At 40.3% G+C, this 27,498-nt stretch overlaps 2 protein-coding genes across 2 annotated transcripts; both read left to right on the top strand.

Annotated features, from left to right (window-relative positions):
• Positions 1-509: 509 nt before the first annotated feature.
• Positions 510-11,163, top strand: parp10 (poly(ADP-ribose) polymerase family member 10). Its single transcript, XM_084379882.1, has 11 exons — positions 510-599; positions 1,906-2,081; positions 2,916-3,158; positions 3,278-3,508; positions 3,596-4,617; positions 4,787-4,999; positions 6,341-6,467; positions 6,936-7,982; positions 8,933-9,066; positions 9,139-9,313; positions 9,402-11,163. The coding sequence occupies exons 2-11, from the start codon at positions 1,907-1,909 to the stop codon at positions 9,698-9,700; spliced, it is 3,666 nt and encodes a 1,221-aa protein (XP_084236008.1). The 5' UTR covers positions 510-599; position 1,906; the 3' UTR covers positions 9,701-11,163.
• Positions 11,164-11,945: 782 nt separating this feature from the next.
• cpsf1 (cleavage and polyadenylation specific factor 1) lies at positions 11,946-27,478 on the top strand. Its single transcript, XM_084379880.1, has 38 exons — positions 11,946-12,100; positions 12,725-12,890; positions 12,984-13,011; positions 13,109-13,242; positions 13,337-13,417; positions 13,531-13,682; positions 13,987-14,133; positions 14,315-14,454; positions 14,624-14,734; positions 14,835-14,928; positions 15,012-15,099; positions 15,665-15,820; positions 16,011-16,062; positions 16,152-16,225; positions 16,313-16,387; positions 16,480-16,560; positions 16,887-16,982; positions 17,087-17,266; positions 17,423-17,564; positions 17,714-17,892; positions 18,129-18,268; positions 18,363-18,543; positions 18,652-18,858; positions 18,948-19,037; positions 19,124-19,270; positions 19,362-19,514; positions 20,628-20,744; positions 21,037-21,127; positions 21,935-22,019; positions 23,695-23,836; positions 23,954-24,106; positions 24,602-24,778; positions 25,123-25,189; positions 25,277-25,324; positions 25,417-25,572; positions 26,760-26,889; positions 27,028-27,166; positions 27,254-27,478. The coding sequence occupies exons 2-38, from the start codon at positions 12,747-12,749 to the stop codon at positions 27,299-27,301; spliced, it is 4,425 nt and encodes a 1,474-aa protein (XP_084236006.1). The 5' UTR covers positions 11,946-12,100; positions 12,725-12,746; the 3' UTR covers positions 27,302-27,478.
• Positions 27,479-27,498: the final 20 nt, after the last annotated feature.

Here is a 27,498-nt window from a genome sequence, read left to right as displayed (position 1 = left end):
GGATATCTAATATGTATATCTACAATACAGTATTCACTATATATATAGTATACTAAAATAATATAATAGCGTTTAAATGAATATTATATTATATTATATTATATTGTATATGGTGTTGTATTATATTATATTATATTATATTATATTATATTATTTTATGTTATATTATATGATATTATATTACATATATATTATTGTTTATTATAATATATTACATTATTTTATGTTATATCAAATTATATTGTTTTATATAATATATGAATATAATATTATATTATATTATATTATATTATATTATTTTATATTATATTATATTATATTATATTATATTATATTATTTTATATTATATTATATTATATTATATTATATTATATTATATTATATTATATTATGCTGTATTGTATCATATTATGTTACTAAATGAAGGTAGTATAAATATGACTGTAAGCTCTGTGATGACGTATGTTCCTCTTTACCACGTGGTGCTGATGACGCCTCCCGCCGTTGAACAAGCAGCACAACAAGGAAGTGTTCAGAGTCCAGTTCAACCCGTTTGGACGAAACGACTTTCCGAGCAAATGTCTACCCTGTAGTACAGGTAGGTAATGCTCCAAACCCGTGTTAATACTCGGTGAGAATTAATTTCTCATTCCTTCGCCAGAATAAAACACAGTTGCGATAAACTGCAGCTTCAGTGTTTAAACATGGCAACTGGTTTCACTTTCCAGTCTGGGGAAATGTATATAGCCACGTTCATGAACTACGGGATCACTGCGCAGTTAAAAATAACAGCAACAGAGCGACTGTAACTCTATTTGTGAACTGCTTAGGAAATAGATTATTGTAACAATAACACCACCGTTAAATTTAGCTCCTACAGTATAGTAGCTGTAAAAAAAAAAAACAGGCCGAGCTTCCTGTTCTCCAGCTCTGAACCTGACAGTGCTAGGTAGGCCATGATCTCTGTCACACAGGCTCATGTCCATAGTTTCTCCACGTAAATATGAATAAATACTTAAAGTGGCTTCAGACAGGGAATGTTGATGTTTTACTATTAAGTCCTAACGTTTAAACGAGCAGAACTATGACTACTACTGTAAAAAGTACGTTGTGTATGAGAAAGTATGTGTAACTAAGACTTATTCTTTCTGTGGTTATAAGAGAGAACACAGTCTGATCTTTCCCTGTTGTTTAGTGGCTGATCATATTATACTTCATAAAGATCAATGACATGTTGTAATGTATGTGAAGCAATGTTAAATTAAAGTTAATAAAAACATAATGTTTCCAATAGCAATTTTCTGTTAAACTGCCATGCATAGCGCAATTTCATTGTATAATTTATCAATTAAATTATATGTAATAAAAAAAGGTTCAAGTAGAGGACTGAGTAACGATAGTATTAGTGGTACTACTGTGAGTAGTTATCACAGTATTATCGTGTCATCAATATGTTCAGACATTATTCAAATATTACTGGACATGGTAAAAAGTTTATGGTCAATCAGACACTTGATAACTTTAATTTTACAAATGCATCTATGGCTTAGGTAATGAAGAGGTGATGAGGATGCCGTACAGTGACAGCTTTAAGTGTCATTCATGTAAACATTAGAAACTCTGAGCAATGATATGTTCATATTAGAATTTTGACATATGGTATTATATGTAGTGCTGCATTATTTACACTGGAATAAAATGTATGAATATGTCAGAAAATGGGGAATAATACTCCACATCAATTTTCCAAAACCCAAAGATGTTCAGTTTACAGTTACATGCCACAGTGCAAAATAGGGTTATGTGTAGAAGTCAGGCTACAGCTTTCCCACAGAGCCAGAAAGCTGTAAACAAATGATTTGAACCACTTTAACTAGTATGTTAAAACTGTATGTGTTTTACAGGATGTCTGTTGAAAGCGTGGAGGACAGGACGGTGGAGGTGCTGGCGCTGCCCCCAGGAGTGGATGAGGAGCTGCTCTTTCTGTACTTTGAGAATAGGCGGCGCTCTGGGGGAGGTCAACTTGTCTCTGTGGAGAAGAAGGGTGATACTGCTGTACTGGTGTTTGAAGAAGCCGTGGGTAAGTGGCAACATAGAGTGTATTTGTCTGACGTATTTTGCAAGTCTGGGCACATATTCGCACATTTTATTTGTTAGCCTTAAATTTAGCTGCTTCTAAAATCTTTAATGTGCATCGTCGAAATTACCTAAAAATAGTGTTCTTCTGATATCGATAGCCGTATTGGAAATGCCTCTAATACTGCCTAAAATGACGAATCGGTATCGGCACTTGAGTCTATGCACTGATCTGATACCTCGTAGCTATTTTCCCTGAAGAAGGATCCTAGTTAACAGACTTTTTTACAGCACAAGTAGCCGATAAACATAAAATTCATGTTAGTAGATTTGTGCTTGTTAGTATTTTTGTCTGTTTGTTCATGTTTTACAAAGGGCTTTTAAAGCCAGGCCATAAAACAATGATAGCAATCATATCCCATCTATACAGGGTTAGTAGTACACATCTGTTAAAAAATAATAATAAATGTGATGGCTTTAAAGTTAAGTTTGTTGGTTAAATAAGTTAAAGAAAGTGAGCTTACTCTATATTGGATCCGCTAACTGTCTTGTCTTCATATTTATATAAGCTTCTACAATTTTATAAAACATAAAAAAATTGCCTCCCTACAATGACCCAGATGCCCTATCAGTGTAAAAGCTTTTAAGCATACATTCTTCTTAAGCACCAAAGTAGACATTAAACATTTAACCCCTCAAATGATAAACACTACTTAAAGAAAGCATTACTGTAACAAAAATTCTCCACAAAAGCATTGAATGGAAACAGCGTAATGATTTATTATTGACATACAGAATGCTAACTTTGCCTTCACTTCTGCTCCGATCATTTTGACAGCTGCTGCCCAAGTGCTGTCTAAAGGGCACCATGTTCTGCATAATGTAGAGCTGAGTGTGAGAAAGCCTGCCTCTAAGGACCCATGTAGACTGCTGCTGAAGGGGATCCACCCCACCACCTTCACTGACATGATAGAGCTCTATGTGGAGAACATGCTGAACCTGAACGTGAATGAGTACACTCTGCATCCCTCACCGGGGAGAGATCTCATCCTCATTCACCTCAGCCAACCCCTCTCGGAAGGTACATTAAAGGCACATGTTTTCTTTTTGTCTTAAAATCACTAATGTTTTTGTTTCCAAATGTTCAACATTGTCATTTTCTTTCATGGCATTGTTTAAGATATATCTTTTGTTTTATAGATTTCCAAAACCTTAGTGCAAAAATCTCCAAGAGGAAACTTTCTGGGGCCAAGGTGACCCTTGAACAGATTGAGCAAACTGACTCCATCCTTGTGAAGAACCTGAACCCTGGCACCACTCCAGATACGCTCACATTGTACTTTGAGACCAAGGTTGGTGGGAATCCGAAGGTGAAGGAGGTCACAATGCTTTCAGAGGGTACAGCCAAGGTGTCCTTTGTCAATTATGACTGTAAGTGTTGTATTATACAACCTTTTAAACAGTTTTTTTCACGGTAGTTTTTTTTATTTAACAAAATGTCTGCATTTCTTTTACCAGCTATTGGCTCTGTCCTTGAACACCCGCACAAACTGGAAGGCGCCGATCTTGTGGTGATGCCATACTTTGATTTTCTTCAACCTATACAAAGTTTAACACCACAAGACTCTGCTGTTGGAAGCCAAGATATGGCTGAGAGCAGTTTCGAGGATTTGATTGATATGGAGACTAGTCCTGCCACGGTGGACAGTGCAAACAGCCAGTCCTCCGCTCAAACTGCCCCGGAGCCCCTCGTCGCCCCTGAGCCAATAGAGGACGTAGCAGAGGAAGTCATGGAGGATCAACCGGAGGAAGAAGATAAACTGTCAACCCATATTGCTATCACTGAGCCAGAAAAGCTTGCTTTGTTTCAGCTCGGCACCTTTCAACAGGACATGACTGAAAAGGCTCACCCAAATGTCACCATCCAAATCAAAGACAATGGCGTGTACATTGAAGGTACTGACAGACAGACATTTGAGCAGATAGAACACTCCATCTTGGACTATTTTGACAAAATGGCTGGGGCTCATTTCACCCTCGAGAAGGAAAATGCTCAGTTCCTCGCAAGAAAAGATGTAAAAGAGCGACTTCTGCAAACCATAAATCAAACAGGGTCACCTACTATGTACACTGTATCAGACTGCGACATTGTGGTAACCTCCTTATCCCAGGACTCGGCTAACCAGGCTTGTAGCTTTTTGAAATCCCAGGTGGCTCACTTCAGCATGCCGGTGGACCCGCAGTATGAAGGGATTTTTTGTTGCAGAGAATGGTCTCAGTTCCTGAAGGCTCTGGGTTTCTCCTCTGCGAAGGTGTCAGAACGAGGGGGGAATATTGATGTGTTGACTCTGAAAGGGATGGAGAGTGAGAAGCGCACTGCAATCCTGGAGTTTCTTAGCACACCTATTGAAAGGGAGACAGTCCTCTCTATGCAGCCAGGCATGCTGAAATACATCCAGATCCATTGTCATCAGCTACTGGCTGACATGGACCAAGTGTCTATCTTTCCGCTAGAAGAAGAGCATTTTTGCGGGTTAAAGGTATGTATTGCATCAGTATCACATGTAGAAGCAGAGATTATTGACTGCAGGACATTTTTCAAGCTTCTGTTTTAGTAATTTCTGCTGCCATTTTAACATTGTCTTAAAAGTTTGTAGGTCCATCAGATTGTTTTATCGTTTGTTATCTTGTTTTTAATGTACCTGATAGATCCATGGCCAGGTGGTTGCTTGTCAAATGGCTGAGGAGGTGTTGCAAGGTGTCATCTCCTCTATCTGCACCAGAACCATCACAGTGAACGCTCCAGGAGTGACCCGGTTTTTGCATGATAAGGAGTGCAAAAGCATCCTAAAAGAGATGGAGACAAAGTTTACGGTCTATATCAACCCAAAGCATGTTCCCTGGGAGCCGCTGCCGCGCCAGGTAATGATGGAACAAAGAAAGAGCTTTCTTTGTTTTCTTTGTATCCTTCTGTGTTTTTGGAGCTAGATATGCAACTTCATCCCTCTACGCTTCCTCCAAGCAGGCCATTTATATTGGTTGTCATTCATCTTGATGAGCTGTCTAACTTGAAGCCTTATCCAGCATAGCCTGAGGCTGAGTTTACCAGCATACACAACAAAGAAGTGAAACACTGGTGTTTACTGTTTCCCAGCAAGTCCTGCCTGCTAGATGTTTTAACTTCACTGTGCTTCGTTTTCTAACTGCTGCTTTATCATCCCGAGCTCAACACATATGAAATAATACTTATACTCACAAACGTCAAAACAGTTATAGAGACAGATTAATAATTTGTAACATATTGTGTTAAATTAAAAAAAACATACTTCTTTTTTTCTTACTACATTTAACTAGTTTTAACTACATTATTGCTTGCCATTTTCCAAAGCATGCCCATTTTAAAGATTGATGAATGCAATGTCTGACCCTCCAGTCACCGGTTTCAATTCATGCTTGCATGAGAATCATTTTAGTTGACTTAGTTCTGTTTCATTTCTGTCAAAATGAAGTCCTGAAATGAATCAGTTATAGTGTAAGTAGTAGCTGACTAAATGTTGAAACTCGATGAACACCACACAATGAAAATGTCACTTTGTCCTGAGCCAATTAGCAAGCTTGAGTAATGTGCCAATCGCTGCATTTTTTTCCTTGGAATAGTTTTACATTGCAGGAGATATTCTTATTTGCTGTCGTTCTGACAGAGTCACTGCGCCAGGCCGAGAAGAAATAGTTCCAGCACATAACTCTCCTTAAAACTACAACTTGTTTGGTACTTGTTGAACAAAGAAGATGTAGCATGTTATTTAGTGAACTTGAGAGGTGGCTGAGGGTGGATTTTGTTTTCCTTTAGGACAGAGTAAGGCTAGCTGTATTGACCCGCTTCCAGTTTTTCTGCTAAGCTATGCTATTTGGCCATTTGCTCCATATTTTTGGGACAGATTTGAGTGGTATTGATCTCATCTAACTCTCTGCAAGAAAACAGATAAGCATTTCAGCATTTTCCTTTAATGGCAGTGTGTGTTTATAAAGCCTAATCCCTTTCCGGTCCTTTGCATGCTGTGAGTTATTGCACTTCAGGCGCCCTAACTGATTAAAATGCGTTGTCACACTATGTTGAAACACATCCTAACTGAGGATACCTTATGAATGAACAGCATTCTGCAGTATTAATGAAAAATCATCATCTTCAAATGTGAAGTAAATCAGGCTACTCTGCTGCAGAAACATTTTGTCTTCACAGAAACATTCTGTTTATTATTTCAGGACATTTTTGAAGCTGCATGGATGATGATGTCACACAAAAACTTCCAGAGAGTGTCTTTGGATGATTCTGCACAGGAGTTAAATTCAGATTCAATGCAAACTGATCAGAATGGAGCTTCGGGCGGAGGTAATCAATAATTTCAATTATAACTGAAAACATTTCTCATATATCCCTGATTACAAAAAAGTTGGGAAGCTGTGTAAAACATGAAAAACCCGGAATGTGAAGATTTTGCTCTTCGTTTTTTGAAGATGGGTCAGAGATTGGGAAAGTTTAGGGATGCTCATAATACACCTGTTTGGAACATTCCTCAGGCAAACTGCTTAATTGTTAACAGGGGATAGTATCATGATCGGGTATGAAAGGGGCAACCTCGAAAAGGCTCAGTCGTTCACAAGCAAGTATGGGGCGAGGTTCACCTGATTGTATAAAGGATATTACTACATGGGCTCAGGAACAATTAATAAAACCATTGTTGGTGAACACAGTTAATTTGCAAGTAATTGAACTCTGTTTTACACAGTGTCCCAACTGTTTCAGGATTGGGGTTATATTTCTGTGCAGTTTCAAACAATCTGTGTTGTCTCTTTGTAGGCCTTTTAGAGGAGGCGAAGAAAATTGTCTCAGCCGTTAATGAGGAGGATGTGTCTGCTCCAGACCAACTTGATGACATGGATAACCTGGACCTGTACACAGCAGATGAACCAGCCAGCCAGACAGACCAGGGCTCGGATGGATTAACTGACGATGCTTCAGAGCCCTTAAATTTCGTGGAAACTACGAGTGGGTTAATGGTGTTGAAGGATGGATTTCTGTTCCTCCCTCCCGGTCCCAAACAGCCTTCCAAAAAAACCCAACCTTCCTGTAGAGACCTTGAAGAAGACGCCCAACTTTCTCTAGCCATCCAGTACTCTATGGAGTCGGGCCCTTGGTCCCTCGAGGATGAGGAGGAACAGTTGCAAAAAGCCTTGGAGCTGTCCAAGAAAATGATGCAATGTGAAGAATCTTCTGGTAGTACTGACAAGGGCACAAGAACGGAACAGCCGAAAAAGGGCATCAATATGTCTTTACAGGACACCATCAAGGCAGCCAACACCCTACAGCTGTTTGTGTTTGCAGGTTATAGTTGTGACCTGATTCGGGTGGACATAGCCTTCGGGAAGAAGGTCAGCCAGAGGCAGGTGGAAGAGAAACTGGAGCACAGGACTGTGAAGAACTTGTCCGAGTACCACAGGAATTGTCTGGAGTTGATCAAGAGGAAGCACGCAGTCGAGATTCAGATTCAGGGCACCATAATCACAGTTTCTGGCTTCAAGGACTTTGTGACCGAAGCACTGTGTGATGTAAAGCTCCTGCTGGAGAAAATGTCCAATGGTGTATCTGACAAGGAGATCCTGAGAGCTGTCCAGTGGGTGTTTCATGACCCGGTCACTTCAGATACGACCCCGTATTCACCTGATGCTACAGTGTTCATCGAGAATGTTTGGAGGTTGAAGCTGAAAAAGATGGATATCTTGTTAGACAATCAGCCCCACACCATAAACTTTGAGAAGATGCAAGAACACAACATAGCTTCAGGGAAATCTGTGAAAATTGCCAGGAAGTTGGTTAATTTAGAGGATTTGGTCGAGGGTGTACCAGGTAAAGTGGACTTTATAGTGTTCTTGTGTTTTCTGTAGAATGATCTGCTTATAAAGCCCAAAATCAACTAAATGTAGTGAAAGATTGTCAGACAAGTCAGGATTATAATTGAATGCACCATTTTAGGCAACATCCAAATGTTGGAAGAAGTTGGCTAACTAATGCAGACACAAAGCTTCTATCTTGATAACATCAACTTTTTTCTCGAATGCATGTCTTTTGTCTTTGTTAGAAACCAAAACGGAAAAGCTATTGGACTTCATTGTCTTGAGTTTAATGTTCACTCTCGAATTAAATGTCAAACTAAACTTAAAGCTTCCAGTTTCCATTAGCTAGCTATATTTGTTCGGCCTGGATTACACTCTGAATGCGTACATTGACAACTGTGGACATCCGACCCAGTCGTCAGAATACATAATGCTAGTACATTCCTGCTAAATCACACATAAGCTAAAACTTAACGTTTCTTTATATTAGAAATTTAGGCAAAATGTATCTTGCCACAACACTGTTCTTATGCTCTGGTGGGTTTAGGCGTTTGGAAAATGTAATGTTTGGAAGTATCTATGGTTTGCAGAAACACTAACTGCTGAACCATAAATGGTAAAAGGACTATAGTGTTTTTCCAGTCCACTAACAGCTCAAAGCGCTTTACAAGACTTGTCACATTCACCCATTCACACCCGCTCCATGGGAACATTTCACAGATGCACAGATGTATTCAGTAGCCTGTTGTAGAGGAGTAGAGGTACATGGTTTTATGTACAGACCCGATGTGTACACCCTCTGATGAAGACATTTATCATATTTACAGAGTATAATTATTACTACGATTACTAAAATTGTACTCCATTTTACTAATTTTGATAACAGTTGTTTTTGTGAACAGTTATATCGATGACCCATCTGATCGTCTGTTACCGACTGAAAACTGAATCCTTTGTTTACAGAAGAGGAATTCTCTCTGCTGTCAAACCTGCCTGAAGCATCCAAAGTGGACGAGGAATCTGATGAATTTCAGAATGTGGTGAAGAGCTTCTATGAGACCATACAGGAGTACCACAGCAAAATCAGAATCATACAGGTGAAAAAATGAGCTATATATATTTCAAACAAATTATTTGGCGTGTCTGTATTAACACAGTTTTTTCTCCAGGTGGAGAAGCTGATGAATCGACTGCTGTACAATCAGTACAAGTTGAAGAAGGCGAGCGTACTGCAGCGCGCCACGTATCCGGTAATCGAACAGACTCTCTACCATGGCACAAGCGAGTCGAGTGTGAAGGAGATCTGCGTTCATGGATTCAACAGAAGCTTCTGTGGAAAGAATGGTATGTTTTTAATACTTACGTTCTCTCGCCTGACTCAATTTGTCTCATCTTGGGTATTCATTTCTGACATCTTGTTTTCTCCACACAGCCACCGTCTATGGTCAGGGGGTGTATTTTGCTGTGAACTCTGCGCTGTCTGTCCAGGATCAGTATTCACCCCCAAACACAGACGGATACAAGTATATTTTTGTGTCAAAGGTTCTAACGGGAGACTACACTAAAGGCTGCCATTCGATGAAGACGGCCCCGCTGAAGGAGACTGGTGACATTCCCCTCAGATATGACAGCGTGACTGATGACATCACTAAGCCGACAATGTTTGTCATCTTCAATGACACACAGGCTTTTCCTGAGTATCTCATAACATGTCAGAGAATCCACCGCTGAGAGAGAGAAAGGATTACTGGTCAGATCATAATCATCATAGTTTCTGCCTTGATTAAAAGTGTATTTGATTTATAAAGGGCTGATGTGTTGTAGTGCACAGTTGATATTTTGACTTTCCCGATCATCATGACCATTCAAACACCTTCTTCAGTTTAGTGAAGTTTGATCAAGAGAAACTCAAACAGCTAAACCCAATAAGGCTCATCGTGCCACATCTTTAAATAGGTGTTACTCAGCAGTTATTGCATGGCAGTTATTTGATCTCTATAAAGAGATATCTTCATATGAATGCATCTGAGTAGTATTGACAAGTCGCATTTGAGCCACATTGGTTGGTGGCTTCTTATTAGCTTTTTAAAACGTTCATCTGCATTCATATGCAGATATTTGTAATAAAGATGAGCTAAATTGGTGTCAGCAGTAGCTGATGAAATCCTAGATTGCTAATCGGACTGTAAACAATGACAAGCACACTGAGGAGGAACTCTTGGCCCACACATCCGTTATCTGGATATCTGCTAGCCTCAGGCAGCAGATAGGCCTCAGAACATTGGCCGTTGCACTGAGGGGTTGACTGGGGATTTGCTCACACACTTCAGCGTTTATTGTCCTTGCTTAAACTTGCAAGCATCCAAAATATGTTGAATTTATGACTTTAAAACACATATTGCACATATTTCTTGATATCCCTCAACTCATGTAATTGTATTGATATGAATGTAACTGTTTTGATTTGCAATTCTTTAGCTCGCCGACAATGCTAAATACTCTGATGTCCAACTATAGTTACCACAAACTATACACATAGATTTGAAATGAGAATATGGCCTAAAGTATATATATTTATTTGCTTTTGGGTTCAGCTTTTTGAATTTCCCTGACCTGTGGTCCACTGATCTACCCTGAAGAAAATGTTATTGAGAAGATGATCACCATGTTTACAAAAGAAGTAAAACTTAGGCCTAGATTGAAAATAAGCGTAATTATACTTAATCCTAATACAACTAATTCAGATTTTTTTTATGATCTATAATCCATTGTAAATTTGGCGCCTTGTGCATCAATCCCATTTAGTACGCACTTTAAAGAATGTGTATTATTATTTTAATAAATTAAAATCCGTGAGTTAACCTTTGTGTATCGTGTACAGAACATGATGGGTCTTGATAGCCACCTTCCAGTTGCCCTCACTTAGTGCGATAACACGAAGTGTAGTGTTTGTGGACATCATGATTGACCGACAGTGCCTGTTTGGGTGTTTTTTTTTTTCATTAATGAAGTACTTTGATTGCAGATCTTTGGGTTTCCTTATGTTTGTGATTTGTGCCCAGAAATGTTTTTACCAAAGATCTCATTTTTTTGTTTTGTTTGTTTTTGTTATTATAAAACATTAAGAATTTGCAGTCGCAAGAAAGAGCATCATTATTTTTAAGAAAAATAAAGCTTCTTAAAATGAAAAACCATTAGGAGTTTCTTGGGAGTGTTTTTTTTGGGATCAGCCATTGGTGAGCTGCATTTTAAAGGCTCGTGCTCTTGGTCATCTAAAAATGTCTGGCCTACCATATGGAATATTTGCTTAGATTGTATGATGAAATTATTGCACACAGCAAGCCACCAAAAGTGGAAAAAGAGTAACGGATTATTCAACTGCTAGTTTACACTTCTGTATTGCAGAAGTATAATTCTGCATAAATGTAAAGCTGCATTGTGCCTTTTGTTTCACTACTGTTATGAGTTAATAACTTTAACATTTTTGCCACAGTAAAACATTTTTACCAGGTTGAAAATGTGCAATTATTAATTAATTAATTAATTAATTATTGTGTCACTTGTGTGCAATGCGTGTCAAGGTCAACACAAAGACAACACTTTTTTAGTGCACCACACTTCAGTAGTTTTCTATAGAAATGCAACTGAATTTAAAGGAATTGTAACAGAACAGAGACGTCGATCATTTAAAGATTAGTTTATGTTGGCCTATATTTTGTCCTTGCTAAATTTCTCCAAATAAACTGAGACAAAATTATCCTGACTCTTTCGAGGGACCTCTGAACTCAAGAGAAACTGATGGTTCTGGCCCATCACATAATAAAGCCAAGAAAAGGCAAATAAATAAATAAAAAAATAAAATGGCCAAGTGTGATCAAACTAGTTGACTTCAGCTTCCAGCAAGATTTTAAACTGTAGGGGGCAGCAGCAGACCTTCGAGTAACTAGTCCGCCGGAAATAGAAAAGGCGAAGAAGACTGGAGCTCCCATAACACAACACGGCAACTAACTGCTAGCTTACCTAGCTATTGCATAGCTATCTTAAGTTAGTAACCCACACAACATGACACCTTAAATGTACAAAGAGGAAGGAACAATAAAGCTGCAGACTCTGATAACGTGTTTCATATAGGTACGTTCACAAGTTTAATTGACAATTTGCACAAATATGCCATAAAACTATCAGGTGCAGGCGCTGTGCCATGCCAGCTAACATGCTAGCTACTAATAGGAACGTTAGAGTGTTGCTAAGATAGCTAACGTTACCGGCTTTAGCATACGCTCGTTTTCTGAAGCTAACAGCTAACAGAGACGCACACTGATCATAACAACATGACTGAATGGCTACTGCTACATACATTATATTGTGTTTTTAAATATACGCTAGCTAAAAGCGAGAATATTGATTATGTGGCTAACTAGTTGCCAAGGCTCAAACTCCAACGTTATCTTTGGTAAATTACAAGCTAGTTAGCATTTGTTTATTATGGAAACAATTTGGAATTCAGTAATAATATGTGGCTATAAAGTAAAGCTAAACTTTTTCTGAATGATGATGCTTTTGCACTGAGTAACTTCATCTTTGGTTAGCATTGTTTCCCGCTGCTAGCCAGTTGACTTACCACTAGCCGAGTTTACTCTTGAGGAAGAAGAACAACGTCTGGTTAAGTGTTTGGTTAATTCTGTGAATCTTAATCAAGCAGCAGCTCTCAACATGAAATCAGTAGATGTTGACATGAATGGTCTCACCTGTCAGATGCTCAGGGGAACCTTCCAGGATGTATGCAGTGTACAGACAAGCACACACCCCCACTGCAGTGGAGTTTTCTGTCTACTGCAACTTCATATCCAGCAAGGAGAAGAACTTGGTCGTTGCTGGAACATCTCAGCTGTTTGTCTACAGGATTATCCACGATGTGGAGGTAACCATAAGTCTCCATATTTCATTGTGTCAAGTTTTGAAATACAACCATTAAAAGCTTTTCATGATATGTATATTTCTGTCATAATTTCAGAGTACGTCAAAGGCTGACAAGTCTTCAGGTACATCCAGACTTCATACTCAAAGTACTGTTAAAGAATGATATTAATTTAATGTCAGAGTGAATTTGCGATCTGACTTCACTCTTTCCTCCTTCAGATTCCAAATCTCGTAAGGAGAAGCTGGAGCAGGTGGCCTCCTTCTCTCTCTTTGGCAATGTCATGTCCATGGCCAGTGTGCAGCTTGTTGGAGCCAGCAGAGATGCGCTCCTTCTCAGTTTCAAAGATGCCAAGGTATCATTGTTCAAGCCGTGCACTGCCTAACTGCATTTTTAACAGCCTGAAATTATGTTTGACTGACCTCTGGGTGTGTTTGTCCTCTCTCCAGTTGTCTGTAGTGGAGTACGACCCTGGGACACATGACCTCAAGACGCTGTCTCTTCATTTCTTTGAGGAGCCAGAGCTCAGAGTATGTACAGTAGAAACAAGAACACAGTAAATATCTGAAAACTCAAACTAGATGTTGACGTGCTCAAGTGAATGAATTGCTTAACTGATTTGGCCTCTTTTCTACATTTTCAGGATGGTTTTGTACAGAATGTACATATTCCCATTGTCCGTGTAGATCCAGAGAATCGCTGTGCTGTGATGCTTGTATATGGCACCCAGCTGGTGGTGTTGCCATTCAGGAAGGACACTCTAACTGATGAACAGGAGGGTGGAGTTGGAGAAGGGTAAGCCTGCAGTTCACTCTGCGTTCTGCTTATTAATGTCTTTTAGTGGCCTCACTGAACCATAAATACTTACATGTTGATTCCCCAGTTGGACTGAAAACTTATCTTGAATATGTTGGAGTCAAATGTTTATATTGTAGTAGCACTATGTTTATCCATGGTTCGAAGAATAAAACAAAACGATGGAACATGCCACTTTATTAAAATGTTCGACTACTTTCTGACGACGAAAAGAACAGACTCCAGGCATGTACGTGTAATTGTCTAATTTTGAGCATCTCTTGTCTCTGTATTGCATCTACAGACCTAAATCCAGCTTCCTGCCCAGCTACATCATTGACGTCCGCGAGCTGGATGAGAAGCTGCTCAACATCATCGACATGAAGTTCCTCCACGGCTATTATGAGCCCACGTTGCTCATCCTTTTTGAGCCCAACCAGACATGGCCTGGGTCAGTCCACATTATCAGCTATAACCACAACCTTTTTTTGTTTCATTCAAACAAAAGATATATTGACAAGGTTGTCTTGAACACATGGTTTTGGTTTGCCACAAATAAATCTAACTTTACGTTTCTAAGTATGCCAGATTTGATTTCATGTTTAACTTGTGTTTTTGGATCACTCTGCCAGGCGTGTGGCCGTGCGTCAGGACACCTGCAGCATCGTCGCCATCTCCCTCAACATAATGCAGAAGGTTCACCCTGTCATCTGGTCCCTCAGTAATCTGCCTTTTGACTGTACGCAGGTCATGGCTGTTCCCAAGCCTATCGGTGAGCTCAGTCAATTCTCTCTTCTGTCACTATTTATGTACAGTGTGGTCACTAAAGCTCTCAGTTCTCCGTAGAGATCTTTTCTGATTGAAAAGGGTGGATATGAATATACACTATGATGAAGTGTGTTGTGCTGTTGCTCCTCTGATCACATACCAAATCTTTTTAGGTGGTGTGGTGGTGTTTGCTGTGAATTCATTGCTGTATCTGAACCAGAGTGTTCCACCATATGGAGTTTCTCTCAATTCTCAGACGAATGGGACGACAGCCTTCCCTCTGCGTAAGTGTGATCGTCTGCAATTCTATCTGGACACCTGGACTTAACATACCTTTCATATTTTGTGATGCTCATCACTGGATGACATATTTTGGCTACCCAGGTGTACAGGAAGAAGTGAAGATCACACTCGACTGTTCCCAGTCTGACTTTATTGCCTATGACAAGATGGTCATCTCTTTGAAAGGAGGAGAAATGTAAGTCATTGTTAATACCACCAGGATGTACATGAGCGATGCTGGCAGTTTATGATTCTTCACTAGCTGTTGTTGTCTTGCAGTTACGTGTTGACCCTCATTACTGACGGCATGAGAAGCGTACGGGCTTTCCATTTCGACAAAGCTGCTGCCAGCGTCCTGACAACCTGTGTAAGTAGCAACAGGGTCTGATGAGACAGGAAGTCGCTATCTCAAAGGGGCAGTTAACTCCAAAATCAAAAGTACAGGTTTTTTTCTCTTACCGGTAGTGTTATTAATCCATCCAGATTGTTTTGGTGTAGGTGGTAGAGCTTTGGAGGTATCAGCCAAAGAGATGTCTGCCTTCTCTCCAATATAATGGAACTAGATGGCAGATCTCAGCTTGTTGTGCTCAAGGCTCCAAAAAAATGTCCCATTCAAAAAAATACCCTTTTTTTCTTTCTGTTCCTGTGAACAAACAGAAAATGCTGGAGGGGTTGAGGATGAGGTTTTGAAAGCTAATGCCAGCACTTTTTAAAGCAGCAGAATGCCATAGAAATGTCCATTTTTACACCAAAAGTATATTAGCAGGGCGATGATCAGACTTCACTCAAAACCTGTAGGTAGTTTCTTATATCTGGCGGACCTTTTGGGGTATTCAGTAAATACTGAATATATACGAAGTCCGTCAGCTTTTGGAGGATTTAGAACAGACAGTCTGTCACAGTAATGCCTCACACTCTGGGCTCTCCTCCAGATGGTTACCATGGAGCCCGGCTACCTTTTCTTGGGCTCCCGCCTCGGAAACTCTCTGCTGCTCAAATACACCGAGAAACTTCAGGAGACGCCACCTGAGGAGGGCAAAGAAAAGCTGGACAAAGAAAAAGAGAAGGAGAAGGATAAAGATAAACCGGTACGTTAGTGATTTTGTTGTGAAACAACATTGAAATCCATCTTTATTTTCCCTTTCTCTTGTGTGGTTGCAGCCATTAATTTTGATACTGAGCTTGACAGCTTTTCAGAGTAAATGTCAGAAGGAATACCATCTTGTTTGACAGCTTGTCTGCCAATAAAACTAAATCATCATCTCTAATGAATTCCAGGAAGAACCACCAAGCAAAAAGAAGCGAGTAGAATCTTCCACCAACTGGACGGGTATGGTCAGATTTTATTTATGACATGTTCCAGAAATGTGTGTGTGATCTGCCAATCTGTGTTTTCACTCTACTTCTTTGTTTTGCCAGATGAGGTGGATGAGATAGAAGTGTACGGAAGTGAGGCCCAGTCAGGCACTCAGCTGGCCACCTACTCCTTTGAGGTTAAAAAATAAATAAATAGCAAAAGCTTAGTTGCCTTTTATGTCTTTGTGTGAAACTGACCCAGGGTCTTCTGTGTTTTCATCCAGGTGTGTGACAGCATACTCAACATTGGACCTTGTGCAATGGCCTCCATGGGTGAACCTGCTTTCTTGTCTGAAGAGGTACACACAGTAAAACTTCCTAATGTCTGTTACCGAGCATTTATTCTCTCAACAATTGTATTTTAAGGTTTCTGACTTCTTCTTCCCCACAGTTCCAGAGCAACCCCGAGCCCGACCTGGAGGTCGTTGTGTGCTCTGGCTTTGGCAAGAACGGTGCACTGTCTGTGCTTCAGGTAATTCCCCCCACTGATGTTATTTGTTGTTGTAATGCATGTGTAGCTGGTTTGATATGTGCATGATAAATGTAACTGCACCATCCTAAAACCTGTGGTCGCGAGGGCCGTCTGCCACAGGTCCAGTGATGGTGCTACAGTGAAGTCTGGGTCTACCAGGGCTGCCTCAGAGATCGACGGAGTAGCCTGTAAACACCCCAGACACAAGCTGACTTGCTCACAGTTCAAATACTCTTGGGATTTGTAACACTAGCATGTTGTGGGGTATAAATACAAGAGTCTAAAACCTGGAAATGTGCTTTGATTGGTTTCCATTCTGTTCTCAGAGAAGCATCCGACCCCAAGTAGTCACCACGTTTGAGTTGCCAGGCTGCCACGACATGTGGACAGTCATCTCAAGTGAAGTCAAGGAAGACAAAAAAGTACTGTGGAAGCTTCATGATTTCCCTCTAATGAATGTTCACTATGTTCATTCCTATGGTAGCACCTTTTCTTTGCAGTAAGATCTTTGTTGATCCTTTCCCAGGCTGTAAAAAGCGATGATTCAGAGGACGGGGCAGAGACAGAGACCGGCGAGGATGGTGAAGAGGGAGAGAAAGACAAAGAGGAGAAGGAGAAAGAGGTGGAGGAGAAGACAGAGCCTCAGCTGGAGGATGATACGAAGAAGCACGGCTTTCTCATTCTGAGCAGAGAGGATTCAACCATGGTAAAAACACACATCAATGCACATCTTAGCTCAACAATCAACAATTTTGATTGTTGAGCTGTTTAATTCTCGGGAAAACAAACCTACTAAACCAAATCTATTATATCATTTGGATGTTTTCTAATGGAACCAAACTGATTGTGTGTTGTTGTGTAGATCCTTCAGACAGGTCAGGAGATCATGGAGCTGGACACCAGTGGTTTTGCCACCCAGGGACCAACTGTGTTTGCCGGAAACATCGGTGACAACAAGTACATCATCCAAGTGTCCCCCATGGGTATCCGGCTGCTGGAAGGAGGTAAAATAGTATAAATAATATAAATATTTTACATTTGCTTGTTGCATTAGCAAACAATAAGGGAGTAAAGGAGAATACATGTATAATATTAAAGCTAATTTAAAGGTATTAGATATAGTAACAGTCTGTTTCTCTTTTCTCTTTCTCAGTGACACAGCTCCACTTCATCCCCGTGGACCTGGGCTCTCCCATAGTGCATTGCTCTGTGGCAGACCCTTACGTGGTCATCATGACAGCAGAGGGTGTGGTCACCATGTTTGTGCTGAAGACTGATTCCTACATGGGGAAGACACATCGGCTGGCCCTGCAGAAACCACAGATCCCCACTGTGAGTGAACCATCAGCACAGTACTCCTTTTTCTTTACCAAATCTGCCCCCTGCTGGCCAAACTGAAGCTTTGAACTAGAGTAGCTGGTCCTGTTGTTCAGTCCTGAGCTTCAGTAATGGCAACACACAAATGCACAGCATCATTAAACTCCCTCATTCAGAAACTAGATTCACAACATTCACTTAATAGCTTGTATCAGTAATTACCTTGTTTAAAACTGCCTCTCATTCAACAGCAATCCCGTGTGATCGCACTGTGTGCGTACAGAGATGTCAGTGGGATGTTCACCACAGAAAACAAAGCTAACTCCTCTGTTAAAGAGGACACCATCATTAGGAGTCAGTCTGAAGCAGAGACCATCATCCAGGACCTCAGGTGAGAGCATCACCTCCATCCTGAAACATGCAACCATTCCCAACATGTCCTGATTATTGATTGATGGACTGATTGTTGTTAAATCGGTGTGCAGTAACGCAGTGGATGATGAGGAGGAAATGCTGTACGGAGACTCAAACGCCAGTGCGGCGCCTTCGAAGGATGAATTCGGCCGCAGCTACATGGGAGCAGGGGCTTTTGGGAGTGACGGAAGCTCGAGCAAAGCAGAGCCCAGCCACTGGTGCATGATCACCAGGGAGAATGGTGTAATGGAGGTATGAACTATATGTTATATCAGAGGATTATATGAACTATGATAATCACTATCAAAGTGCTGTTTCCATACTTCCTTTTTTCACACTCCTTTGTTTTAATTTGATCAGATTTACCAGCTCCCAGACTGGCGACTGGTGTTCCTGGTGAAGAACTTCCCAGTTGGTCAGAGAGTGCTGGTGGACAGTTCGTCTGGCCAATCGGCAACACAAGGGGAAGGTAAAAAAGAGGAAGTGACACGTCAAGGAGAGATCCCACTGGTCAAAGAGGTGTCTTTGGTTTCACTCGGTTACAATCACAGCAGACCATATTTACTGGTGAGTGTTTTAGTGCTTCATACAGAGAAAATCAAAAGAAACTGACATTGAATGAAAGCCGTGTATGACAAAATGTTTTCTTGTTCTAGGTCCACGTTGAACAGGAGCTTCTGATCTATGAAGCGTTCCCGTATGATCAGCAGCAGCCACAGAACAACCTGAAAGTGCGCTTCAAAAAAGTAAGAGCTCAGACCAATGAACATACACTAAATCAAGACAAGTTTGAACGAAGTGAGTCTTTACTGTGCTACTTTCCTCTGCTCAGGTGCCCCACAACATTAACTTCAGAGAGAAGAAATCAAAGCTGAAGAAAGATAAGAAAGCAGAGAGCGGGGCCACAGAGGAGAGCTCAGCTGCCAAAAGTCGGATCGCCAGATTCAGATACTTTGAGGACATCTCTGGATACTCAGGGGTAAGGAACGGGTTTTTTTAATACAGATATCAGAACTTAATAATGCTCTTTGATTTGCCAAATGACTGTCCACATTTCCTCGTTGTCCCAGGTGTTTATCTGTGGTCCGTCTCCTCACTGGATGCTGGTCACGTCACGTGGAGCTATGAGGCTTCACCCCATGAGCATTGATGGCTCCATCGAGTCTTTCTCACCCTTCCATAACATCAACTGTCCCAAAGGTTTCCTCTACTTCAACAAACAGGTACACAGAGGACACACTGTCACCTTGGTATTGGTAGAGTAGGTATTCTTATGTCACTCTAAAGGGAAACAAAAATACAACTTAGATCTGTTATTAAATGATCAAATGATTATTATTATTTGTAGTCGTAGTCGTAATATCTTGGACTTTAGTAGACTTATTTGGTTTTCTGGGGCTTTTAAAGCCTGGCAGGAATAAGAATGTAGAGACACTGAAACAAATAATCTATAAACACTGACCACTTTTTGTGCAGTGTTGAAAGTAATTAGTGGCCTCAAATTACATACTACAGATCACTTCAAAAATGCTAGTATTTTGTTACCTTTCGTAAACCCTTATAAATTGAACTCCAAATGGGAAGAAAAGATACAATTTAATTAAAAATAAACTTTAATGATATAATCATATTAAAGTAACAATCCTAGTTTTATGTTCAGGGCTTTAGTATGAAGTGTTTCAACTGGATCTGTCTGTGAGATGGTCAACCAGCATTCCACTTAGAGGATGAGCTGGTCGCCATAGCTAGATAAAACCAACGACTAGCAGCACGTAATAATGGACACACACCTCACCCTGACATGCTATCTAGCTCTGAAACACCGTTAGACTCAGGTAGAAGCCCGGTAAAACACGAAAACATCGACCTGAACCAGCAAAGAATAAACTAAAATTAGATTTTCCAAAATCCTCCACGCTTGGTGACTACCTTGCAGCTGCATCAGAGAGCAGATAAATGAAAATCCAGACTTCAGGCTATTTGAGGAACTCAAATTAATAATAATTTTCACAGGGAAGAAAGCAAGAATGTTACATAGGGCACCAGGGGTGTTTGTAAAGGGCTGGCCCATGCAACTCAATATGTTTGGTCTGCCTCCTGACAGACATGGTGTTATTGGAGCTTCTATTATTGGTCACGCTTCCCATAGTGAGATAGTGAGTGAGATTTGAAAGAGAACATGTTTTGTGACCGACAGTGAGTTGATTCTGCTATGGATAAAGATGAAGCCAGAGACACAAATCAGAGCTTCAGCAAATTAAAAAAGCAACAGTTATCTGTAATTTCTTATTCCTCAGGCAGTCTTCAGTGTGTGTGTCTGTGTGTATTTCCCACAGGGCGAGCTGAGGATCAGCGTCCTGCCCACCTACCTGTCCTACGATGCCCCTTGGCCTGTCCGAAAGATCCCACTGAGGTGCACCGTCCACTACGTCTCCTACCACGTCGAGTCCAAGGCAAGGCTCCTCTCACTCAGCCCACACAGCACCAGGGGCACCAGAGCAGCGACGTGACACAAATTCAAGCTGAAACACATTCCCTGGACACACACACACACACCTCCACTTGCATAACGCGATGCAAAATAAAAGCGCATCGATCAAGAGGCTTTGAAAAAGTTTGAGATGAAAGCCCTCTGGCCTGAAAGTTTTTCGTACTGCTAGAGAAAAAAAATCAATGAGGGTGACTTTGAAGGGATTAGCCTTTGATGTAAAGTTTTCTGTGTGATTTTGGCTTCTTCCCTGTTAGGTGTATGCTGTGTGCACCAGTGTGAAAGAGCTCTGCACACGCATCCCCAGGATGACTGGAGAGGAGAAGGAGTACGAAACCATAGAACGAGGTCAGACATGAACACACACAGACGCACATGCGCGCACACATACATACTCACAGCCCTGTCAGGTGAACTGAAGTACTTGTTCAACAAGACCACCTGCCACGAATATAAAAACAGAATTAAAATAAAATACTGAAATTAATTTTCCGACCGTTTGTTGTTTCATAGTTATATATATTATATTTGTTTCACTATTTCAACTGTTTCTTTCTTCTAGCTAACCATTTGAACTGTTTATTAATTACTTACAGCCACCTTTAAACCTCTTAACCATGAGTTTTAGGTACTATTTTAACCATTTAATGTATTACTTTTAGCTATTTCAACTATTTGTTTCTTTTAGCTCGCTCTTTCAAGAATTTATCAATTTCTTTTATCTCATTATTTCAACTATATGCTTTCTTTAGCTACGTACTTCAACCATTTATGCATTGCTCTTATATTTTCCTAAGCTAGCTATTTTAACCATTTATTCATTCTGTTATCTGACTATATTACAGCTGTTTGTTTCCTTTAGCTGCCTATTTCAACAATTTTATCAATGTATTTTAATTAATTATTTCAGTACTTGTTTCCTTTAGCCATTTCAACCTTTTATCCAGCTCTTTTAGAGAACTATTTCAAGTATTTATTTCTTTCATATTCATATTCATATTCAATATTAATTTATTTTCTTTATTATTTCAATTATTCGTTTCCTTTAGCTTAATATTTGTTTCTTTTAGCTATTTGTAACCATATCCGACTGTTTCCCACTTGAACACAAATATGTGTATATATTACTGATGTTTCTCTTCTGTCGCCCTGCAGATGAACGTTACATTAATCCTCAGCAGGAGAAGTTCTCCATCCAGCTCATCTCTCCAGTCAGCTGGGAGGCCATTCCAAACACGCGGTAAAAGCTGTTTTCTTTATATATCTCACCCCTTTGCAAAACAAGAGTGCTCCTTGCAAAATCAATAAGAAAGTCTTGTTTTAATAGACATTAGGCACCTATGAATAAAGAGGTCCACACTTTTGTTTTCTCATTTTCTCTGCACTGGCTCATCTCAGTGGAGGCTTTGTGCAGCTTCTAAAGAATTGCTGGGATTAATTGAAAATCCTGGGTCATTTATCCTGAGTTGTAGACAATTAGTGTAGTCTCACATGGCTGCCTTCCCTCATTTCAGGAGGGTCAGTTGGAAATGTCAGGTCATTTGTACAAGTCCCTGGTCATTTAGTTTCTCCGCATAATCGTTCCACCACCACTGTGAGGCTTTTCTGCAAGGAGCCAAAGCACTAAAGTCAGTCTGGCTTGCAGAATTCCAGCATAATACTGTATGTAAACTAAATGAGGTACTGTAGTCTCTGTTTCACTATCTTAACTCTAACTTAGCCTTTCTTCTTACTGAGATGTATTATTAAGCTGAGACAGCAAAGGCTTGGCACTTGTAAACAGAGTGAATTTGAGTCACCTACTTTGCTAACTGGAGCATCCTGTTGGTTCTTAAGCCTGTAAAAACACAGAGCCTCTTAAATATGACGTCCACACTCAAGCATCCATTTTTTTCCTTCAATATTTCCTGTTACGCTTTCAGCACCACCCGACCAATAAAGGCAAAATGCAGAAGAGGAGGGCTTCTTCTCTACCACTGCTTTTTTCCTTGCTTGTTGTCGTCCTGCAGTGTCAGCAACCCTTGTACTGTGTAATGCCCCTCTTTTATTGTGATGAGTCATAATGAGGTCACCTTAAAAATAACGCAGGATGCAGCACTTTTTCCACACAGATGCTTGTGTTTGCCCTTTGTCCATATTTGTTTTTCCACATTCATTTTATGAATTCATTTTAATAAATTTTCAGTATGCAATAAACTGTTAACTGAAGAAATTCAAGGTCAAATCAATATGAAACTCAACAAAATATATATAATAGTGTACAGCCTATCCTCACTGACTTAAAATAATAGAAACAACAGTTCAACAGCCCCACAAACTGCCTACCCCAAGCAGATAAAAAAATACAATTAAAAAAGTGTGAGAAATTGAAGATTATGGGGTCAAGCCCCCCAAGCAGGTTTTGCTCTTGATATATTATCAAACTAACATTATGCCCCCATTGATGTGAATGCACTACCATCTTGAAACAACTGATCCTATCGACTGTACATGTTTTTTAGTGCTCTGACGCCATTCATTTGTCTTTCAAATTTTAGCTTGTCTGCTTTAAAAGTGGGAATGTGTCATGTTTAAGTTGACACCTCCTGTTTGTGATCACCTTCGGCCTACGTTCGAGCAAATATATGAATTGTTTTCTAAAATTGTGTTCATGGTTAAGGACTAACAGAATTTAAAGAAAACAAAAGACTTTCTTCTACAACAGTCTGACAAACATTGACTGCTTTTTACAAAGCGGCACTGATTTTATCAGTTCTCCTGCAAAGCATCCGGATCAGCTGGTCAGCTTACTGTTACCAGATGTACAGTATGTTTGATTATGTGTTTAAAACAATGTATCATAACAGATTTCAGTAAAATTCACCATTTGTGAAGGAGACAAACTTAATAAGCTGTCCCCTCTCTGTCTGCATAAGGTTTGACCTGGAGGAGTGGGAACATGTGACCTGTATGAAGACGGTGGCTCTGAGGAGTCAGGAGACGGTGTCTGGACTGAAGGGCTACATCGCAGCAGGGACCTGCCTGATGCAGGGGGAGGAGGTCACCTGCAGGGGCCGGGTGAGCAGCACATAGCAACAATTTCACTACCGAACTAACTTCTTTCTTTGTAAGAAATGGTGACAATAAGAGACGGAAACATCTGCTGATGGCTTGACGTTTGATTCTTGTGTTCAGATTGTGATCCTGGATGTGATTGAGGTGGTGCCAGAGCCAGGCCAGCCGCTCACCAAGAACAAGTTCAAAGTGCTGTATGAGAAGGAACAGAAGGGACCGGTGACGGCTATGTGCCACTGCAACGGATACCTGGTGTCGGCCATCGGACAGAAGGTATCTCAGCATAACTCGCAGAATTCACAGAACTGGAATCAGAAAAACACCTTGAAATTAACTTAAACATTAAATTCTTTCATTTCTGCCCTAAACTGATAACAAAACTTGGACGAAATTTTGACTTAAAACTAAAGACAAATCAACTGATGCCGCTTTTCCACCAAAAATAAGCAGGTCTACACAGGATTTTAAACGCGGGTCAACCCGCAAAAATGTGCCCTCAAATTTGACCCCAAATACGTCAGAATTTAGCGTGTTCACCTGGGTCTTACGTTTACATCAAAGCTGATCCGAGCCGAGGTGATTAAAAAAAACCTGTGTCTACTGCCGAGTCAATTGACCCGGGTCTAAATGCAGAGTTTACACATGCCCATATCACACAAGAGCCCTATCTTAGCGGGTTTAAGTGGGATTTTTGACCAGTGGAAAGGGGTATTAATGTTGCGGGTAAATATGTAGAAATGAGGTGTAACTTCCTCGATGTCCCTGCAGATCTTCCTGTGGGTCTTGAAGGACAACGACCTGACGGGTATGGCCTTCATCGACACTCAGCTCTACATCCACCAGATGTTCAGCATCAAGAACTTCATCTTGGCCGCAGATCTGATGAAGAGCATCTCGCTGCTCCGCTACCAGGAGGAGAGCAAGACGCTGTCGCTCGTCAGCAGGGTGAGGAAATGACACCACTGAAACAGTCATTTTCTGTATCATTATTACAAAAGGGATCGTTTTGTTGATGAACATATTTTCTTCAGTATCAAAGACAGTTTTCAATTATAGCAGACATTTAAGTGTACCCTTTTCCAGTTAGAAGTTTGGACCCAAACAATCAGGTTTCAGTGTTGTATTTACTTACTATAACGTGCGGCGTGCAGAAAACCTAGTGGAGTATTATTGGTTAAGATGTACAAGTAAGTGTTGATGGTGTGTCTCCTGCCTGTGGGTGTTTGGATTCAGTTGTGTCTCAGGGACTGTATCTGTCTGTAATTGTTTTCTCATTGTTTTGCTGACAGGATGCAAAGCCCCTGGAGGTTTACAGCATTGAATTCATGGTGGATAACAACCAGCTTGGCTTCCTGGGTAATGTTTGTTAAGCCTTTACGACTAAATTCAATACAATTCTGCAAACCCTTGTTCTCATGACCCTTTATTTTTTTTTCCTTTTAGTGTCCGATCGGGACAAGAACCTCTATGTTTACATGTATTTACCTGAAGGTATGTGATAATGTTGGTACATGCGATGCAAATGTCATGTAACTCTGCATCAAACGGAATCCACTCATGTAATGTGTTGTCTGCGTTTGCAGCTAAGGAGAGCTTTGGAGGAATGCGCCTGCTGAGGCGAGCTGACTTCAACGCTGGAGCCAACATTAACACTTTCTGGCGGATGCCGTGCAGAGGAACCCTGGACACGGGCAGCAAAAAGTCTCTGACCTGGGACAACAAGCACATAACGTGGTTTGGTACGTGTCACGTCTTAGCTAACAGTTTTATTAGAGTCGAGTGAGTTGCGTCTCGACATGACCATTTGTGATTGAATCTCACTTCCCAACTCTATATGCAAAAAAAAACCATGTAGATCTCTGGGACGAGTGATCCGATGGATTCTTGCACAAAGAAAGAAAGAACTTGTATAACATTTGCAGAATTTACAAGAAATCCCCCCAAAACTAAGAGCTTGTCAGACAGCATTTAATTGCTGAATTAAGGCAATGATAAACATGGACACATTTTGTATTTCCAGTTAGCCTTGAATCATTGAGTTAGGCAGAAGTGTATAAAGTGATATCTTGATATGATCATATCATCACATCAATACACTTCCACTAAGATGAGATAAGATAATATTGAATTATTGCTTATTCCTATTGGACACACATTTAGTTGGTGATTACAGAATTTGGAACACAGTCTGGTTCATTGGGGAAAGATATTATATAATGTGTATTTCAAGAAATGTGTTCGTCATGCTTTGAAAGATCAAATTTTCTAGTTTAATCAGGCTTTTCTAAATCACGTGGAAATGAGAAGATTGGAGTTTTCATGTTAGATATTTATTTGGGATTATAAGCACAGTTGGCAGGAAGGAAGTGGTGAATTAAAACCAGATACACCTACAGCCGATAATTAGAGTAACATTATTTATGATATCTTCAGGCTGGAACAAATGACCTTTTCTATTCAACTGCAACAGAACAAGTGTATGAAAACATGGGAAAGTTGGATTGTGTACATTAATCTAATACAACCGTCATTTGTTTAATTTGAATTAGTTATAATTTCCTGTAAAGTGATTTGACTGTGCTGAAGGCGTGCCCCAGCAGTTTAGTTCTCTTTATTAAGTTTGGTTTTTGATTTTGTATTTGATTTTCTATGTTGTACCTGTATTTTTATTTACTTTATTGATCCTTATCTGCTTCTTTCATTCTGTTGTTTTACCCTCTGTTACAACTGTATCTTACAGAAGGTACTTACAAGATATTGAGTCCTATAGAAATGATTGCATTGTTTGGACCTTGGTTCAACTCAATAAAAAGATAATAAAAAAAAAGGAAATTCGAGAATTGGAAAGAAATCTTGAAATTCAGCTTCAAATTCCCAAATGTTAAATGTAGACTAAACCTGTTTTTTTGTGTCCTTTCCCCCTCAGCAACCCTAGACGGAGGCATGGGCTTGCTCCTCCCCATGCAGGAGAAGACTTATCGCCGTCTGCTGATGTTGCAAAATGCTCTCAACACTATGCTGCCTCATCACGCTGGTCTGAACCCAAAGGCCTTCAGGTATATATCTACGTTCAGTAGGCTACTTGTCACATATTAGTGGCCACTATTGGGATCATGTATCACACGTAATTTAGTATGAGTGACAGATTGTGTAATTTTATAGTCGATATAACTGACTCTTTGTCTTTGGTCCAGAATGATGCACTCTGACAGACGATGCCTGCAGAACGCTGTGAGAAACATCCTGGATGGAGAACTCCTCAACAAGTACTTGTACCTCAGCACGATGGAGCGCAGTGAGCTGGCCAAGAAGATCGGTACCACTCAGGACATAGTAAGTACACAGACAGAGGAGAGGATGCAGTGAAGTCAGTCCTCTTACTCTGATGTCCCTCTCATTTTACCCTCCTTTCATCACCAGATCCTGGACGACCTCCTGGAGATGGACAGAGTCACAGCTCACTTCTGAGAGCCACATTCCCACGTCTCGTCCACTGAACGCTCTTTTTATACCGAAAGGAGAAATGTTTTTTCTTTGTGCAAACCTGATTTGTTTTTCTTACTTGTTCGATGAAAAAAGAGGGCAGCCATGTTTTCTTAGGATATTTTGTATAAAACAAAAATCAGTAAAAAGTAATTTACACAAGTCTTGTGTGTGTGTGTGTT

Source organism: Pagrus pagrus (assembly GCF_965226575.1).
Source record: "Pagrus pagrus genome assembly, chromosome: 17".
Lineage (NCBI taxonomy): Eukaryota > Metazoa > Chordata > Actinopteri > Spariformes > Sparidae > Pagrus > Pagrus pagrus.
This window is presented reverse-complemented; position numbering and strand designations above follow the sequence as displayed.